The following is a 19,997-nucleotide window of genomic DNA, read 5'->3' as shown; positions in this document are numbered from 1 at the left end:
TTAGGGATTACGTTGAATCTATTTGTCTGGAAGTACAGGCTTAGCTAGACAGGCAATTCTGTATTAGTGGTAGATCAAGTCAGTATTTATTGACACATGTCCTCAATAAATGAGAGTACGTTCTGTTGTTCTTGAGATGGATGATATGAGATGAAGTAGGTATTTTAATATCCTGTTTAATGTATTTCAGAAAATTAGATTCTTCCTTAACCTTTTCGTTTTATTCACAAAGATTGATGGTATAGCACTTCCAAAAGAAAGGCACACAATGTTTGAAGAGAAGCCAAATATTCAAATGATAGGTTATTTCCTTTTTTCAGAAGGACTGACAAAATCCTCAGTCTTTTATGGAAAAATAATTCATTTCTTGCCCTTTGCTTGTGAAGAGAACCCAATAATCTGAATGAATTAACATAAAATAATCAGCATATAAGTAAATTATTTTTAAAGAAGTCTTAAAGCAATTCAAGGGCTGTTGAATACTGATAAAAGGTTCTTTGGAGAAGGTATATAAGGGGAAAATGTGTTGAGTATTCTATCAATCTCTGCAAAGACAGGGCACAGAAGAAAAGAAGACAAAAGCTATGGTAAAATATTGGATTTGTGGACCAGAAGGTCAATCTGATAGGACAAATTAATCCTGTTGCTAATGTTTTCCCCTAGGGCTTGGCAGAAAAACTTCATGGAGGAAAATGCCTGTTCTCACTAGGTATAATTTTGAAATCAAGAAGAGTCATAACATATATTTACAAAACAAAAATCTCACCTAGTCCATTGTTCAGCCAAATTTAGGACATCTCTGTGGATTCCAAGATAATATACTACATTAACACTACCTATCGCTTATTGCTGGCAATTTGCACAACAATAACTGTCAGCAAATTAATTTACTTAAAAGACTGAATAATGATTCTGTTATTTCTGTAGCCTGCAGTGCAATTTGGAAATTATACAAGGTGCTCTGCTAGATCATTCTTCTAACAAATGGCTTTGCTTAGATTTGTCGTCTTTGAACCTTTAGTGAAGCCGCTCCATGAAAAGGCTAGTCCAGTTGGTGAGAGATGCACCATATATACGCAGCTCCAGACAAAATCATGAATTGAAATAAACAATAAAACATCTGCAAGGAAGTTCTTATAGCAAAGACCTTTACTCAAACATGTATCAAAGGAACCACTACACTATGACAGGTTTCAGAGTAGCAGCCGTGTTAGTCTGTATTCGCAAAAAAGAAAAGGAGTACTAGTGGCACCTTAGAGATTAACCAATTTATTTGAGCATAAGCTTTCGTGAGCTACATGAAGTGAGCTGTAGCTCACGAAAGCTTATGCTCAAATAAATTGGTTAATCTCTAAGGTGCCACTAGTACTCCTTTTCTTTTTACACTATGACAAACATCCCTTATAAATGACTGATCTAATTATAAAGTTAAATTACAAGGTCCTTGTAAAGAAGTGTGTGCTGAAGACACAATAACTGCAATGTGACTGGAAGTGGCTAAGTTCCCAACAAAATCATTCCTATCAGCTTCTATTCATGCCTTGAATTATGCAGTATTTTTAATCTGTGCATAAGATGCTGCATTTACTTACCCTTAAATTTCGAGGCATTATAGCTTCTGCTGACATGAATGTATTCCAAAAATAGAACATTACAGCAATGCTCTGCTAGACATTTAAGCCATTTGTATGTTTATTCTTTAGTTTCTTTTCTTGAACTTTCTAACTGTGAGAAGGCTGGGAAAGTGGAGTCATGATGAATGAAAGCTTGTTTCCTGAAAAAATTAGAAATGCAGACACTTGATGTAACACTAAAAAATTCACAGTGTCCTACCTTGAAAACAAACATTTCCCTGCGAAGAATAGCTAGAGTGTTGAAGTTCCCATCACAGATGTTTGGTTTGGCTCCAGGATAGGAAGGTTTGTCAGCAGTGGGCGGCCGAGGTGGTTTAGGCTGCCTGTCATTCTTCCGAGGGTCTGCTGGAGGGACAGAACGATGCGGGGGCACTGTTGGCAGAGGTCTTGTTGGTGGTGGGATCTTGTCAGGTGGACCTTAAAAATGTCAGCAGCAGGACATTGTTTAGATCACTGTAAATTGGACTGCAGACAGCCCTACAAAAATATACCCCAAAGAATACTCCTGCATTGGCAGAGGAATGGCTTAGCTGGTGTAATATGCTCTTTTCCAAATTCTGATCTGTGAAGATAGAGTATGACAATGTGTGCTTTGGATCCATAAAGTCAACGTACTTATGAAGAAAAAAATGACTGCTGGAATTCTGATACCTTCCTCCTTTATTCCCCAACAAGCTTTCAGACCACAAAATCCACCACAATTTAAGATTACACATGGTAAACAGTTTGTGCTTGAACAACAGTGTATAGAACTGTTTTGGTGAGAACAAAACTTTCATTGGTTATGTAAAATGTGGGAAATTTGTCCTGACAAATGCATTTAATAATTCTACCATCAACCCATGTTTTTGAACATTCTAATACCTACATCCATCCATCCATCCATCCACACACACAGCACATGTCGTGGTTATGTGATTAATGATACAGGCATGTGATAAATTGCATTTATTATGCACCTTTGACAAATTAACCTGCTGTCTTCTCACTAATCTATCTTTTCTTGAACTACTTCTAATATTCAATGCTTCTGAGCTGCTTCTGTAGCTGCCTTTTTGTTTTATAAACCAACCAGACTCAAAAATATTTCCTTCTTAACCGCAGAGGTGGAATTTCTCTCCCGAACCCTCCAACTATACTGACCTAAGTTTCCAGCCAGGTAAAACTGAGTTCTGAACTAGTGATAGGCTTGAACCATCAGGGATACAAAGAGAAGGTCACAGGAAAGGATATTTTCCCAGCTCCTGTTGGGGCACAAAGCACCTTTCTAGCCGTGGAAGGTCTTGAGATTGGGCTTTAAATGTTGGGCATTTATGTATATAGAATGCATATTTAGATTTTTTTAAAGAAATGTTTGAAATTAATTGTTAATATTTTTCCCTATGAATCCTGTAAAGTTGGACTCATGGCAACCCTGACATTTGATTTTATGGGCAAATGGATTGAAAAGGTTGTCCAAACTTAAAAATAGTGCAAAATAATAACAATAAAAACCCTCTGTGTAACATTTCTAAAATATCTGTGCTATAAACTATTTGACTTACACTGAATAAATCATGATGTGGTACAATACAAAGCTTTTAATGGCACTCATTTAGGATGATCTGATTAGTCCATTCTTAGTTTTACTATTTGTAAGTAATACGGTCATTCTAGGTTCATGCTGTTAAAAACCCTTATGTGTAATGGGCAGCATAAGAAACTTCATTCCAGGTCTAGAGATATTATTGGGTCTAGTGATATTTTCCATTTTAAATATATGACATCTCTGTAGGACCAGTAATATCTCTGGAAGTAGGACACACTTTTTAAGTCTGCCCATTCTGTGTAGCTATCTATCTAGATCAGTTTAACTGCAGTGTCTATTTGTACATGACAAAACAGTCTGCTTTAATTCATCTGCATGACAGTAGGTTAAGGAGCATCTTTGCAACCTGAGACAAAATTAAATCTAACATAAATGAAATCTGAATGTCCAGTACTTGATCAAAGAAAGTAAATTAACTAGGATAAATGTTTACTGATTGAATATTTAAGGCAACCCAAACTACCATCAGTGAAATTTAATAAGACATTTCCTTCATAATTTTAAGGAGCATGACATTCATAATTTACAGTTAATTAGGCTGTGATGAATAGTGTAGCTCAACATAGTTACTTTCATAGGGGTAACATTTTTTTCAGACATTCAGTCCAAATCACCTTTTGATTTTAGTACAGGCAGCAAAGAAATTAATTTGCAATGGATAATATTTGAATGATTCTAAATCCAAACCAAAGTTTCCACATGCAATTTGGTAGTGCTGTCAGGCATCACTTCCCAGGAGCAATAAAGTCAGCATACAGCTGTTAGAGCTTATTATTTAGTATATGGGCAAAATGTCCTTGTCTAGACTACCAACTTATGAGTTCATGAAAAACAACCTCTTTTTTTCGGTTAACCATATACAATAAATTTTAACAAGCCAATCACTTTGTTCCCTTTCTGGACCATCCAGAGTATAACATCACTTAATATAATATTTAGCATAGATGTATTTGGTTTCTAATCAGAGGTGCACCATTATTCTTTACGAACTCATCCGGCTTTCCTAACAGCAAAAGATCAGCAAGAAATGTGACCTTGTTAAAAGTCAGTTTAACCCAGAGAGAACACTTACCACTTAGACATTTAAATTGGAAAAGTAATGAATGCAAAACAAATTAGTGAACTTAAATGACATCGTTTGCACATGCAAATGATATCTACCAGTCACTTAGCATTAACATACAGATAGAACAGATTTTTCACTATAAGAATGTAAATGTAAATGCTCCATTAATTTAGCAAAGCAGATTCTTTAATGGTTAACTGTGTATGTCAAGCTTTTTAAAACTTATGTACTACAAAAGTTGCCTGTGGAAATGTCAGAGAGAGTCCTGTGTTACCTTAAACCTGCAATGAGTAAACTGCTTTTTTTCTTTCCAATTATGTTTCTTTCTTTGACTGAATACAATAAAATGAGAAATTATTTACAGTGGATGTTTCTTTCATTTTAGGCCACAATAGCCAAATCTGATATATATTTTAAAGAGCAGGATTTTCCCTCTCCTCCCCACCCCAGCTATGTCATGTTGTGCAAAACCTTGGGTTGTTAATAACAAGCTTTTGAAATCAATTTGCTATATTTATTGCAATAAGAATGGGGGGTGGTGGGACCACAAAACTGCTTTACCAAGGGAACTGCACATTTTTATAACTGATATATTGAGAACCAACCAATCCTCCAGTTATATAAGCTGGTGCCACAGAGCACTTTGGAAATGAGCAGGTTATGGTTAAGGCCTGCGTTTCTTAATATTTTAATAGTTTAGGATCCCTTTATAGATATTCTTCACTAGCAGTTTAAATATTTAAGATTATCATTCCAGCGGAGTGCAGATTTAAAGGCAAACTGTGAATAGTGTGGGACTAAATAAGAGAGTTTCATCAAAATCCATGGCTTTCTCACAGCAAGAAATCAAGGCCTCTGAACTACAGCTGACAGAGTATATATATATATAATTTGTCCTCAAATATGTTCTTAAGCAAACTATTTAATATGTGTAATAAAAAATGACATACCATATATCTTCTGAATGCCCTGTAAATCATCACTAGGTAGTTTGAAGTTGTCTGTTTCCATATACTGGTAAAATGGAGCCATGATTGCAGTAGGGTCATTGGAATGCTCCAAGCCTAGAGCATGCCCCAGTTCATGCACTGCAACTAAAAATAGATCATTTCCTATGGAAACAAAAAGAGGAAATGCTTTAGAATAATATGAACAATAAAATAATACAAATACAGAATCCTGGACACTGAATGACATTTTAATGAGTTCAGATTTTATAACAAAAATCAAGAGCCAACATATGAAAATGAAACATAAGGGGAACTGTAGAACCGTAGTAGACTTTTTTCTTTTAAACAAGTGAAGAATTATTATCACTGTGTGATGAAAGAGATGTGGTGATCATTTTATGGATTCAAATGACTGTATTAATCTTTGTTCAAATAGCCTTGTAAAGAGTACACAGTGCAAAAACATATTACTGTACACAAGTCTTGATAGTCATAGCTAGCTTGCATGCTATTTCAAATTCTAATTGAATCTTATAATGAGACTGAATAAAAGCATTTGCATCGGGAAGTAGGCTTGAGCTCACAAGGAGAATATTGCTGCCATAAGTGGTAAACTTCATAAACTGTACACTACCTACTTAGGATAAGTCCTGCAGAGAATTTTAGTCTCCCAACTGCTTACAGTTGGACCCCTGCTGATGACCTGAACATGGGTGTCCATTTCTGAATCATCCTAAGTTAAATCATTAGGAAGATAAAGAAAGAGGTGGGTGTCCCATTATCTCTCTCAAACCAGGATGCTACCTCTATGTATATATTTTACAGTGGGGTATTAATAGATTCCTCACTGTGTGATCTGTTTACAGAAGTAAGTGGTTATATAAAAATTAGAGCTTTTTATTTTAGGTAGGTCTCAATAATACAATTATATGCAGTATTTTCACTTAGTAAAAAGAAAAGATTAAAATCAGTTAATTGATTTGTTGCATATCACCCCTTGATTAACTCAGACAGTGTTATTTACTAGAAAACAAACAGGGCAAGCTCACGTTTTGTTTGTGCATTTTTGAAAATCCACAAAAGAAATTAGAGATGTGTGAACTGATTTCACTTCTTAAAGTCTTTCCCTCTGCATAGCAACGTTCCATTTTTATTGCAAAGAGCTGGGAATAATTAGAAATGCCGATCTCTGCCAGTATTGCAGCCTTGCTGAAAACTACAAATATGGGCCCTAATTATGTAATTCCACCACAAAGTATATTGCAGTATCAGGACTATACATTGCTTATTGTTTAATCATCTCTCTCCCCCCCCCTCCAATCCCCCATCCACTCAAAAAATTACTCTGTGTTTCTTCATGAGCTTTCTTTTTAAAATAGAGACTTAAGCCCTAATTCTGCAAACTTCATGCAAATAGACCCATTGAAATCAATGAGACTACTTGTGTAAAGTAGTAGTGTAAAGTGTCCCTAGTATCTGGCTTCTTGTAGCAACACCACCACCAAGAGAGCCAGAGTAAATGTGAGATGTAAGAGCCATATTGTCCCTAGACAAGCTAGTCCCAGGTAGGGGAAAGGAAATACTCAGAGTCAGCACTTGTCACAGAGTGTAAGATCTTTGGAGCAGGTCCCTGATTCTCCATATATTTGTATAATGCCTAGATCTTCCAGATGCTACTGCAATGTAAATGATAAATAACAGAGAGACAAGGTGAGAGAGGTAATATATTTTATTGGACCAACTTTTGTTGGTGAAAGGGACAAGCTTTTGAGCAACTCAGTGTAGCTCAGAAATTTGTCTCTCTCACCAACTGAAGTTGGTTCAATAAAAAATATTACCTCACCTGCCTTCTCTCACTAATATCCTGGGACCACCATGGCTACAACTACACTGCAAAAAATAATAATAGTAGAAGTTCCTTTTAGTTTGTCTTTGCCACCTGCCCAAAACATTGCTGGGGGGTTAGTCCCCAAACTTAGTGGCTTTCCATCTAAAGAGACCTGTGATTCCACACTGCCTCCTAAATTTCCAGGTTTCAAGAGTCTGTCATACCAGCTGCTATTCTTGGAATCCTCTTTAACAGGAAAGGGTTTCACATCATGGAGGGGGAAAGAATGTTATTGCTGAACCTATTCTGACTAGTCTGAAGGCAATGAGGGGTACACTGCAGCAAAGAACAACCACACAATGGAACTGGTGAAAGGTCTTCTTCAGGGACAGGGATGGGGGAGTAAGAGTGATACCAAGGAAAATGTTCTTCTCTGTCCCCGTCCCCCCACCTTTCTTTTCTCTTCTGCCAAAGGAAAAGGAAATCAGAAAGATACTGAATCTCTACAAAGAAATCCAATCAAGATGCAATACTGGTTTTCAAAACAACATAGCAAAAACAGAAAAACAGACAGACAAACAAAAAACCCCAACCACACACATGCACACAAATTAGAATGAATAAGAAATATTTCTAAGTATCAAGTTGATAGCACTTTCAGTTTTTCAAATATTGTCTACTGCTGCCATGTAAAAAATAAACCTTATCCTGAGTACCCATGACAATATGAACGCTTAATGCTAAATACCTTCATGATATATGGAGCTATTATAGAATCACAAAATCATAGAAATATACGTCTGAAAGGGCTCTCAAGAAGTCATCTAGTCCAGCCCCCTGAGCTGTGGAAGGACCAAGTAAACCCAGACCATCCCCGACGGGTTTATTCAAGTTGTTTTTATAAACTTTCAAAGATGGGGCTCCCACAACCTCCTCGGGAAACCTATTCCAGAGCTTAACTACCATTGTAGTAAGAAAGCTTTTCTTAAATCTCCTTTGCTGCAGATTGAGTCCATTGCTTCTTGTCCTATCTTCAGTGGGTCTGGGGAACAACTGATCACCATCCTCTTTATAAAAACACTTAACCTTCAGGGTTTTTTTTTCCTGAGACTAAACATGCCAGTTTTTTTAACCTTTCCTCAAAGGTCAGGTTTTCTAAAACAGTTGATCATTTTTGTTGCTTTCCGTTGGACTCCCTTCACTTTGTCCACATCTTTCCCAAAGTGTGGCACTCAGAATTGGACACAGTACTTGAGCTGAGGCCTCATAAGTGCCAAGTAGTGTGGGACAATTACCTCCTGAATCTTGTTAATCTACCGAGTTACAATAATAATAACTATAATAATATAGTAATATATAGTATAATAATATAGTAATAATATAACAACTAGCCAGTTATTTCCCCCTTCTAGTTGTACAGGTGATTTTTCCTTCCTACATGAAGTACTTTGCACTTCTCTTTACTGATTCTGTTGAATTCAAACCAATTCTCCAATTTGTCAAGGCCAGGCTAATCCTGTCCTTCAAAGTGCTTACAAACCTCCCAGCTTGGTGTTATCTGCATAGTTCCCACTCCATTATCCAAGTCATTAATGAAAATATTGAATAGTTCTGGACTCAGGATGATCCCTGCAAGACCTCACTGGATATGCCCTCCCAGTTTGACAGCAAACCATTGATAATTACACTTTGAGTATGGTCTTTCAACCAGTTCTGCACTCACCTTATAGTAATTTCATCTAGACCCCATTCACCTAGTTAGCTTATGAGAATGTCAAGTAGGACTGTGTCAAAAGCCTTATTAAAATCAAGATATATCACAGCTATAGCTTCCCCGGTACCCAGCAGGTCAGGCAAAGAAGGGAATTAGGTTGGTTTGGCATGATTTGTTCTTGACAAGTCCATGCAGGCTGTTGCTTATAACTAAGGATACGATTTAGTCATGCAGGTCACGGCAGTCACGGATACTGTGACTTTAACGGACTTCTGGGATTTCTTTGGCTTCAGCTGCCAGTGGCTGAAGCCAGGACTGGAGCCGGGGCTGTGCACTGTCATCCTTCCCCCACCCCCACAGCTGCCACCAGGGCTGTAGATGGGACTGTGTGCCCCTGTCCCGTGGCTGCAGTTGTGGCTGGAGCCTGAGCTGTGCACCCTTTCCACACAGCTTCAGCTGTGGCCGGACCTGGGGCTGTACCCCGCTCCCCCCATGGCTGGAACTGGGGCTGTGCCCCCCACAAAGGCATTGGGGTTCGAGCTGTCAGTCCCCACCCATGGGGCTCCAGATGACATTCCCCACCCCCACCCACCCTCGCCACCAATTATTTTGAGTAAAATTACAAACAGGTCATGGGCTCCCATGAATTTTTGTTTATTGCCGTGCCCTCTTCATGACTTTTACAAAAAATAACAGTGACAAAATCTTAACCTTACTTATAAACCTATTAGCTTCTTGGTGCTGACAAGCTGATTGTTTAATAATTTGTTCCATTATCTTTTCAGGTATTGAAATTAGGCTGACTGGTCTATAATTTCCCATGTCCTCCCTGTTCCCCTTTTTGAATATCGATACTATGTTTACCCTTCTCCAGTCCTCAGGGACCTCACCCATCCTCAGAAGTTCGCAAAGATAACTGCTAGTGTTTTTGAGATTGTGTCCGCTAGTTCCTTAAGTACTCTAGGATGAATTTTATCAAGCTCTGCTGACTTGAATACATCAAACTTATCTAAATAGTATTTAACCTGCTTCCCTCCCTCCCCCCCCCCCCCCGCCCATTTTGGCTTGCATTCCTTCACCCTGGTTGTTAATAATAATTGTGTTCAGTATGTGGTCACCATTAAACTTTTTAGTTACGACTGAAGCAAAATAGGCATTAAATAACTCAGCTTTCTTGCTGTCATCAGTTATTAGCTCCCCTTCCTTGCTAACGAGAGGACCAATACCTTTCCTTTGTCTTTCTCTTACTCCTAATGTATTTAAGGAACTACTTCTTGCCCGTTACATCCCTATACCTTTTATGTAACTCATTTTGTGCCTTAGCTTTTTTGATTTTTTTCCTACGTGATTATGTCATTCTTTTGTACTCCTCCTTAGCAATTTGTCCAAGTTTCCACTTTTTGTAGGATTCCTTTTTGATTTTCTGATCATTAAAGAGCTCCCAATGGATACATATTGGCCTTTTACTATTATTTCGGTCTTTCCTTCACATCAGGATAGTTTATATTTGTGTCTTTAATATTGTCTCCTGGAGAAACTGCCAGCTCTCCTGAATTAAATTTCCCTTAGATTTTCTTCCCATGGGATCTTACCTACCAGTGCTCTGAGTTTGTGAAAGTCTGCTTTTTAGAAATACATTGTCCTTATTCTACTGCCCTCCCTCCGTCCTTTCCTTAGAATCATGAAATTTGTAATTTCATGATTGCTTTCACCAATGTGCCTTCCTCCTTCATATTTGCTAGCAATTCCTCCCTTTTAGTCAGAATAAAGTCTAAAATGGATGTCCCCTTTAGTTACTTCCTCCACTTTCTGGAACAAAAAGTTGTCCCCAATGCATTTCAAGAAATTATCAGAAATGTTGCATTTTGCCATAAAACTTTATCAACAGATTTCCTAAAGTAGTTTAAAACTGAATTTTAGCCAGGTCAAGATTCATTGTTTTTACCCTAGTGCAAACAGGAGTTAAGTGGAGATCATAGGACTTTCATTAGTGGCTTCGTTATCGGCCTCTTTTTCCTCTATATAATCATTTTTTTCTAATCTGTAGCAACAGTTTTTACTTTCATATTCACCCTTTTGCGAGCAGACAGTCACTTCCAGAGTCACATAGTCACTGTGACTAGCTGACTAGCTGATGAGAGTGCAAAAGGATAACAGAAGCTCTGCTCTTTCCTCTTCTCCAGGCCAAGTATCACTTTCCAAATGTTTCTAGCCTCAGCCAATCTCAGAAGAGTGTCCCAAATCACTTAACTCCTGACATGCATCAATTGGAAGCAAGTACTTCAGTCCACTTGCTGATTGTCCACTTGATGTTCACTGCTCAACTATTGTATAAGTATTTGCTGGAGGTTGGAGAAAGACTGCATAGCACATGTTCTCCCCTCCAAAGCAATAATATTATTCATCAGCATTGCAGGGACTGGAAATATTCCTGCTCTGAGTAAGAAAGCCCCCCAGATTAACAGTACTGACACTTTTCCTTCCAATGCACTTTTCTCTGAGACCTATCGTGCTCTCATTGCAACTGACTGGAATTTTGCCATTGACTTCACTGTGAACCACTACAGGACCTTGAGAAGAAACGGTACATAGGCCTCTAAGTTTTCCTATAACTAGTGATAATGTAATTAAATTGTACATGCAATTTCATAACAGTACACACACAGTTACATGTTAAGTAAGTGGTTGAGACAAAATGCTTATTTTTACATGGATATTCTTGTATGAAATTATATAACATTTTAGGCTTTAAATCTGCTTTACTTTACAATTACTGACCAAACTCCAGATTAAAAAAACAAAATGAAAAACTATTCATAATATTACCTCAGTTGCCAACACCGTGTGGGATTTGGGCCTAACTTTTTTGTTTGTTCCAATAGCCATTATTTTTGCAAGCCACGTGATAAAACAAGCTTGTGAATGTGCGAGCAGCAGATTATTAACCAACCCGATCTCCAGAGACTAGCTGAGGAAGGCAGTGAGCTTGCTGGTGTAACAGTCCCTGAATTCATCACCTGGACTTCTTTTTGGAGTAACAGTAAACCTCTCTTCATGCCCTCAACTTTCCCCAGTTTTCCTGAGCTATCCTGGCAGGATGGCTTGGTCTAGTGTAAAAGGCTACCATTAGCCCTGCTCTTCTCTTTGGTAGATGAAAGTCACCCCTATAGAGATGAGCTCAAGGACTATACATCACTTAAATTCCACCTAAACTCTATTTTAAATACTTAAGTGGTTCATAGGTCTTGCATTGATCCTCTGCATGGTGCGGGAGGGTGGGAATTTTACACTTTTGGGAGTTAGTGCAAATTTTTTATTTTAAAACCCAAAGGAAGTTGAAAACTACCAGAAAAAGCAGCTTATCTGGTAAGAGATCACTAATCTAAAGGAAGTCCTATTTTTAAGTGAAATGCCTTATTTTTCATATGCCTACATTGATAATTTCAGATTAAATCCACACTGTGCTGAAAAGTAAATCTGTACAGGACAGACTTCTACTGCATTCCCTGTATTTACCAAACAACACCCCAAGTAATGTGTTACTACACTGAAGAAGAAGTTTAAAACTCAGAGCACTGTGAACCCAGGTTGGCAACTTTTTCAGCAAATATTATGTGTGCTGACCAGAAACTTATATTTTGATATATTTACTGCTTTAATTTTCATCATTCACTTCATTCTCACTATGGAATGATCAGATTACAGTTGCCGAACTCCAGCTGGTTTAGCTTCTGAAAAGCTCACAATAGGATTCTTGCTTTTACATAGCAACCAGAAAAAATGTTATAAATCTACAGTATTAATATTTCTGGTTATTTCATCAGACAATAATATCACAGATGTTCTCTCTCTTTATTAGATTAACTTTTGGACTCTTTTCAACATCGAGAAATTAAACATGTGTCTGTCTGTCTATCTATCTATACACACACACACACAGAGTGGACCTACATATAAAACAAGAGTGGCACAAGCAGAAGCAGCAGGTTCACATGGCTGTGATGTAGCCATGATGGGGCGTGAAAAGGACTCCCATCTTGAATGATCCCTTGCAAGTCTTCTTTCTTCCACAAGGGTCAGTATGGGAAGATTTAGGCTTTGTAAATCCCTAAACATTGCATCTTCCAACCTCATTTGTGGCTGACTTCATGCTCTGCTTCCTTCAATCTCAGATCAAAACTGTTTCAATTGCTTATTAAACTATTTTGGTAAAACATAGGTAGACAAACACCTATCGTGAAGGTTTCACAAGTGTTTTCAATCTAAGATACTGTTTTCAATGATTTGTAACTCAAATTTTTGCCACTCTCAGTGAAATCTGGCAGCCTCAATATTAATCTTGGAGCAAATTTTTGTGGAAAGTGAGAGTCAAAACATTTCAGCCATTGGGAAAAAAATACAAGAGTGAACTGACTCCCGCCCCACACTTTTCCCATCATGTATATATTAAAAAAATAACTATTGTTTTAAAAACAGGCCAACACATCACTAGTAGATACCAGAAATTTGGCAGAGACATTATTTCCTATGTTGCAGATGTGCCTTTCAGTGATGATTGTTTTTGATTTGTTACAGCGATATGAGTTTAGGAAAAAAACATGTTTTACACATATGCACTACATATTTTAAAGTGATTTCTTAACTGTCTGCCAATGTTCTGTTGGTTCTGCACATGACTGCATCTATTAGAAAAGCTCATTAGTATGATTGGTAAAGCTTCATATGAAAAGATGTAGACATTTGCAAGGAGTTCACCTTCTCCCAGGTGCATGTGTACTCGGCTCTTCTGAGTGGAAGGCTAGTGTCCTAACGTGTGGACCATCCTTCCACTCTTTCCTGCCACCACGTTACTTACATTTATTACACAGTGCAGAGCATTCCAGTGCTGCCTAGTAAATAGTTCAAGCACGGTGGTATTTATTTGTTTCTTCATTTTTTATTTTCCCAAAGCACTGATGCAAAGGTCTTCTCCTGTTGTCTCTCTACAATCACAGTCATTGCACACTCAGAGTCTAAGGACTCGTAAGATTGGTCCCTAAACCAACACCAACCTGCCCAGAAACTGAGAGGTGAAGCAGAGCTGACGCCATGAGGGAGTGAAAGCAGAGGTGAAGCAGTGGCTGTGTGCCACCTGCATTTATGGAGCTCTGGAAGCATTGCACTTGCCTTAGTCTCAATGTGTCGAGGAACCCTCATTGGGGTGGCAAACCTTCAAACTGCTCCTAGTACCAGCTCTGGCTTATGTATACTACATAAGCCACCTGCCACACACATATAGCCCAATCATCTGGAGTCAAATTGCTTACTATACAGATCATCACAAACAAAGGTCATTACTGTTTAACTCATGCTATTTTTGTTTGTATATTGTGCTTGTAAGAGACGTAGATCCACAGTCACTGTAAACTTCCAAGATTAGCAGGTGCACTATGCAGAAGATCACTAGTTCAACGAAGCATTATATTTTATATGTTTTCCTGTGAATCAGTTGCAACCATGCTGTAAATAGTCCAGAGGCTAACTTCCTCTGTAAGTACTGAATTTTTAAAGTCCCATTTATATTCTGCTAGTAATAAAATCTTTTCAAAGAATAGTTTTTAAAGGTACTTCTTTTATTCCAATACAGCATAGCAATGGATATCTTTAGAAACTGCAGATTTAAAGTAGAACTGGTTGAATTTTTTCATCAGAAGTCTGCATATTTATGAGGGAGAACCAAGAAAAAACAAAGGAGATTTTCATGAATTCCCACCTTTCAACAAAATTACTTTAAAGTGCATGCCTTTAAAAAAGACTTGGAAACACACTGGTCTCCCATATAAAATTACAAATGACTAAGTAACTAAATAAAGTTACCTCTCCTCTTGCAGTAGTCTCAGTGCAACAAGTATTTCAAATACTGTAGCAATCGTATCTAATTATACTCTCCCCCATCTTCTCTCTTCTTTGTTGTTGGTTTTAGTTGTTGCTGTGAGAATGCTAAGCCAAATAAGTGAGTTTTACACTTCATTCTGAAGGCCCTGAGAATGAATTTATGCTGGGATTGAAGATATGGACATACATATGAAAAGAGCATGCACCACTCAATTCTCTGCTGTCCTGCACTGTTCTGTTTTTAAATATCACTCATGGGAATGAAATGGACAAATTTCCAGTTCCATCAATACAAGGCTACGGGAGCATGCAAGAAACTTTAAGAGTTCCTGTGCCCCTGCTAAAACCAAGCTTTTGACTTCAAAGCCAACAAATCTAGTCTTGTTTTTAGGTCACCCAACTCAAGTACTGGGATGTTAAGATTCTGGCAGTCCTTGTTTTAAAGGGATGACTTTTTTCATTTAATATCCAATGAATCATAGAATCATAGAATCATAGAATATCAGGGTTGGAAGGGACCCCTGAAGGTCATCTAGTCCAACCCCCTGCTCGAAGCAGGACCAATTCCCAGTTAAATCATCCCAGCCAGGGCTTTGTCAAGCCTGACCTTAAAAACTTCCAAGGAAGGAGATTCCACCACCTCCCTAGGCAACGCATTCCAGTGTTTCACCACCCTCTTAGTGAAAAAGATTTTCCTAATATCCAATCTAAACCTCCCCCACTGCAACTTGAAGCCATTACTCCTCGTTCTGTCATCTGCTACCATTGAGAACAGTCTAGAGCCATCCTCTTTGGAACCCCCTTTCAGGTAGTTGAAAGCAGCTATCAAATCCCCCCTCATTCTTCTCTTCTGCAGGCTAAACAATCCCAGCTCCCTCAGCCTCTCCTCATAAGTCATGTGTTCTAGACCCCTAATCATTTTTGTTGCCCTTCGCTGGACTCTCTCCAATTTATCCACATCCTTCTTGTAGTGTGGGGCCCAAAACTGGACACAGTACTCCAGATGAGGCCTCACCAATGTCGAATAGAGGGGGACGATCACGTCCCTCGATCTGCTCGCTATGCCCCTACGTATACATCCCAAAATGCCATTGGCCTTCTTGGCAACAAGGGCACACTGCTGACTCATATCCAGCTTCTCGTCCACTGTCACCCCTAGGTCCTTTTCCGCAGAACTGCTGCCTAGCCATTCGGTCCCTAGTCTGTAGCGGTGCATTGGATTCTTCCGTCCTAAGTGCAGGACCCTGCACTTATCCTTATTGAACCTCATCAGATTTCTTTTGGCCCAATCCTCCAATTTGTCTAGGTCCTTCTGTATCCTATCCCTCCCCTCCAGCGTATCTACCACTCCTCCCAGTTTAGTATCGTCCGCAAATTTGCTGAGAGTGCAATCCACACCATCCTCCAGATCATTTATGAAGATATTGAACAAAACCGGCCCCAGGACCGACCCCTGGGGCACTCCACTTGACACCGGCTGCCAACTAGACATGGAGCCATTGATCACTACCCGTTGAGCCCGACAATCTAGCCAGCTTTCTACCCACCTTATAGTGCATTCATCCAGCCCATACTTCCTTAACTTGCTGACAAGAATACTGTGGGAGACCGTGTCAAAAGCTTTGCTAAAGTCAAGAAACAATACATCCACTGCTTTCCCTTCATCCACAGAACCAGTAATCTCATGATAAAAGGCGATTAGATTAGTCAGGCATGACCTTCCCTTGGTGAATCCATGCTGGCTGTTCCTGATCACTTTCCTTTCATGCAAGTACTTCAAGATTGATTCTTTGAGGACCTGCTCCATGATTTTTCCAGGGACTGAGGTGAGGCTGACTGGCCTGTAGTTCCCAGGATCCTCCTTCTTCCCTTTTTTAAAGATTGGCACTACATTAGCCTTTTTCCAGTCATCCGGGACTTCCCCGGTTCGCCACGAGTTTTCAAAGATAATGGCCAATGGCTCTGCAATCACAGCCGCCAATTCCTTCAGCACTCTCGGATGCAACTCGTCCGGCCCCATGGACTTGTGCACGTCCAGCTTTTCTAAATAGTCCCTAACCACCTCTATCCTACTATATGGAGAAATATATGTAATTTTTGGCAGAAAGGTCAAACTTCTGCTGTCAACCTTCACAGTGGGTGAAATTCACCCCTACACAGAGGACCAGTATAAGGCAAAGGGATCACCAAAGTCTCCAAAACTAAGCGGAATTCAATATGCACACAAGTCTTGTGCTAGTCCTATGCACTGAACTGAATTTCATCCACTGTTCCTTATGTTAGTCTTCAATTCAAACAACACCCAAATCATCAGACATGGGTTTCTCAAACCTACTCTATGTAATGAAATCTGACTTCCAATTGCATATTAGCTAGATTTTTTTAAAGTTAAAATAATATGCTCTAATAAATATTATGGCATTTAATATGATCAGTCCTTTTCCTCCATCAGTTCTATATTTCTTTAATTTCCTATTCAATTCATATTAAAAAAGTGTCATGATGGAATTGTCTGTATTTTTCTTTGCCCTTGGCCAAAAGATAGGAAAACCTGGAATTTAGCTTCAGAACAGGCAAAGTGTTTAGAAAAAAAACATTAAAAAACACTCTAGTCTGAAAAATAGAAACATTTTCTAAGTCTGCTGACTTCAAATAAAATGGTACAAATATCTATAATATTCTAAAATCTAGGCAAATAGATTGGATGACAAACCTATTACTTTTGTTTTCACTGTTTTATAATTTATTAAGGTATTGAATGGTGTGATCTGGTTAAATGTACATCCTAAATTTGCTCCTACCAAAGACATGTGAGCTCATGAAACGAAGGTTTTTTTTTAAACAAATGCTGTAATACATTTATGCTGTAATACATAAATTATTCTATTAAAAAAGGGGATAACACAGGCTAAGATTCTGAAAAATAGGCACCTAAGGGCATGTCTATACATAAAAGCTGTATCACTTTAACTATGCTAATATAGTTCAAGTGGTTCAACCTCCTTAGTGTGGATGCAGATCTTCCAGTATAAAGGGGCTTAAACCAGTATATCACATTCCCATATGAGAAAGGGAATAAACTATGCTGGTGTAAGACACCTTTAAATCAATAGAATTGTGTCCATAGTAGTGGTTGTGTAATGCCGAAAGACCCCAGTTGCCATTGGGCGGGGTTGAACCTGGGTCCTCAGAAGCTTAGTGTATGAGTCTCTATTGCATGAGCTAAAAGCCAGATGGCTCTTAGCAAAGATAGCACAATGGTTCTCAACCAGGGGTATACGTACCGCTGGGGGTACGCAGAGGTCTTCCAGAGGGTACATTGACTCATCTATATATTTGCCTAGTTTTATAACAGGCTACATAAAAAGCACTAGCTAAGTCAGTACAAACTAAAATTGCATACAGACAATGACTTCCTTTTACTGTTCTATATTCTTTACACTGAAATGTAAGTACAATATTTATATTCCAATTAATTTATTTTATAATTATATGGTAAAAATGAGAAAGTAAGCAATTTTTCAGTAATAGTGTTATGAGACATTTTTATCTTTTTTTTGTCTGATTTTGTAAACAAGTAGTTGAAACTTGGGGTATGCAGGACAAATCAGACTCCTGAAAGGAGTACAGTAGTCTCAAAAGGTTGAGAACCACTGCTATAGCAGACTCATCCATCTCTAGATGGTCTAGGTGTCACTAGAGGGTGGCAGAGCACCACACAAGCAGGCATAGGTTACAGTTGAACTGATAAAACTATTTAAGTAAAAATCATGCCTCTAACTTAAATAGTTTTATTAGTACGAAATCTGTGTGTGGGTCAGGCCTAAATGTTGGCTTCTAAGTCTATATTTAGGTTTCAAAATTAGGGCTTGATCCTACACTCATTTAAATCAGTGGCAAAGCTCCTATTCACTTTAAAAATGCAGGATCAGGGCCTAAACAACCTGATATTCAAAAGTACTGTGCAAGCATCAATTATCTGAACTGGAGTTCAGAACATGCACACTAGCAAACCGTGAAAGGAACAGCAATAATGCGGGAAAAGTGTTGTTTTTCAACTACCTTGTTCTGATCTCCCTGCTCTGATCTTCCTAAACTGCTGGTTTAGTACTAGATATTGTCAGGCAGGTGCTCAGAACTTTTGAAAGGTGAGCCCCTTGAAAGTCAAGACCCGGTATCAATCAGAAAGCTCGAGCCCTGCAGGGATCTCAGAGAATTTATGGGTTTGTGGTGCTAAACCTAATGCTCATTCCAAACAGAAACAAATGCCACTTCCCCCCATGATGAAACAATCTGGGGATTCCTAGAGATAGTTTCTCCCTTTTTTGTGCCCTCCCATTAGATTGAACCATCTTTTAGTTACTAGTAAAGTTGCCTGAACCATTCATTTTAAACAATTTATGTATCATGTCTTTTAGTTGTGAACTGATCATGATTGTTATGAGTTTGTTCTAATTATAGAGGAACTTTTTTAGCAACTTATCTGGGTCTTTCACAAGCTTTCCTTAGCTAATAATTAGGGTTGCCAACCTTACAGGATGGCCTGGAGTCTCCATGAATTAAAGATTTATCTTTAATTTAAGATTATGTCATGTGAGGAAACCTCCAGGAATGTGTTCAGATGAGGAAAGATAGAAAATGTTACAACATTTAAAATAATTTCCTTTCCTTTTTCATCTTAGCCAGGGCACTGTATTTGCCTCTGTCCTGTACATGAACCCAGATTTCAAATTAGCTAGGTCCTTTAGGACTGAGGGAAAGGTATGATACAAGCTACCTTTATTTATAGGCAGTATAGTAGATTGGCCTTGCCATCCAGACCACCTTAAAGACCTAGCTAGAGATCAATACGGGGGGCTGCTCAGTCTGCTCAGAGGCCATGCCCATGACAACAGCATATAGTAGATTTTACATTCATTTTTCTCTTGTTACATTCTCACACCGTAATTGTGGGTATGTATAGAGCCACGTAAGATCATTAATATATTAATGAAAACACCTGTTTACGTCACATATGCTCATTCATTCAAAACAGTCTCATTTGCGTGAATAAAACCCCCTACCCCAATGGTTTTTCAAGCAAAAATCAGTCACACACATTTTTGGAGAAAAGCAAACAAAATGATAGAAACGTGGTTGGATTCAACCAAAATTTTGATTTACCAAACGGTCCAAATAAATCTTTCCACTTTTCTAGGTATTAGCATATGATTAAATAAAATACAGAGTTTTACTAGGCAGGGTGGTGAAGTCTCCTCTTCCCCATAGTACATCCAATTATGGGACAAAGAAGTATTTGGAAAAAATATGTTATCTGCTCACAGAGACTAGAAAGAACATTCA

General features: G+C 38.4%; 1 protein-coding gene across 1 annotated transcript in view; it reads right to left on the bottom strand.

Moving 5' to 3' along the window:
- The window catches only part of MMP16 (matrix metallopeptidase 16), a 243,953-nt gene that overhangs the window by 60,172 nt on the left and 163,784 nt on the right, over positions 1–19,997 (bottom strand). Inside the window, exons 5-6 of the mRNA XM_077810049.1 lie at positions 5,239–5,400; positions 1,834–2,051 (exon numbers count right to left, since the gene is read on the bottom strand). Coding sequence (XP_077666175.1) covers positions 1,834–2,051; positions 5,239–5,400 — 380 coding nt within the window. The remainder of the gene's footprint in view (positions 1–1,833; positions 2,052–5,238; positions 5,401–19,997) is intronic.

Source organism: Eretmochelys imbricata, chromosome 2 (assembly GCF_965152235.1).
Source record: "Eretmochelys imbricata isolate rEreImb1 chromosome 2, rEreImb1.hap1, whole genome shotgun sequence".
NCBI classification, from domain to species: domain Eukaryota; kingdom Metazoa; phylum Chordata; order Testudines; family Cheloniidae; genus Eretmochelys; species Eretmochelys imbricata.
Note: the sequence above shows the minus strand (reverse complement) of the source record. Positions and strands in the feature narration are given on the sequence as shown.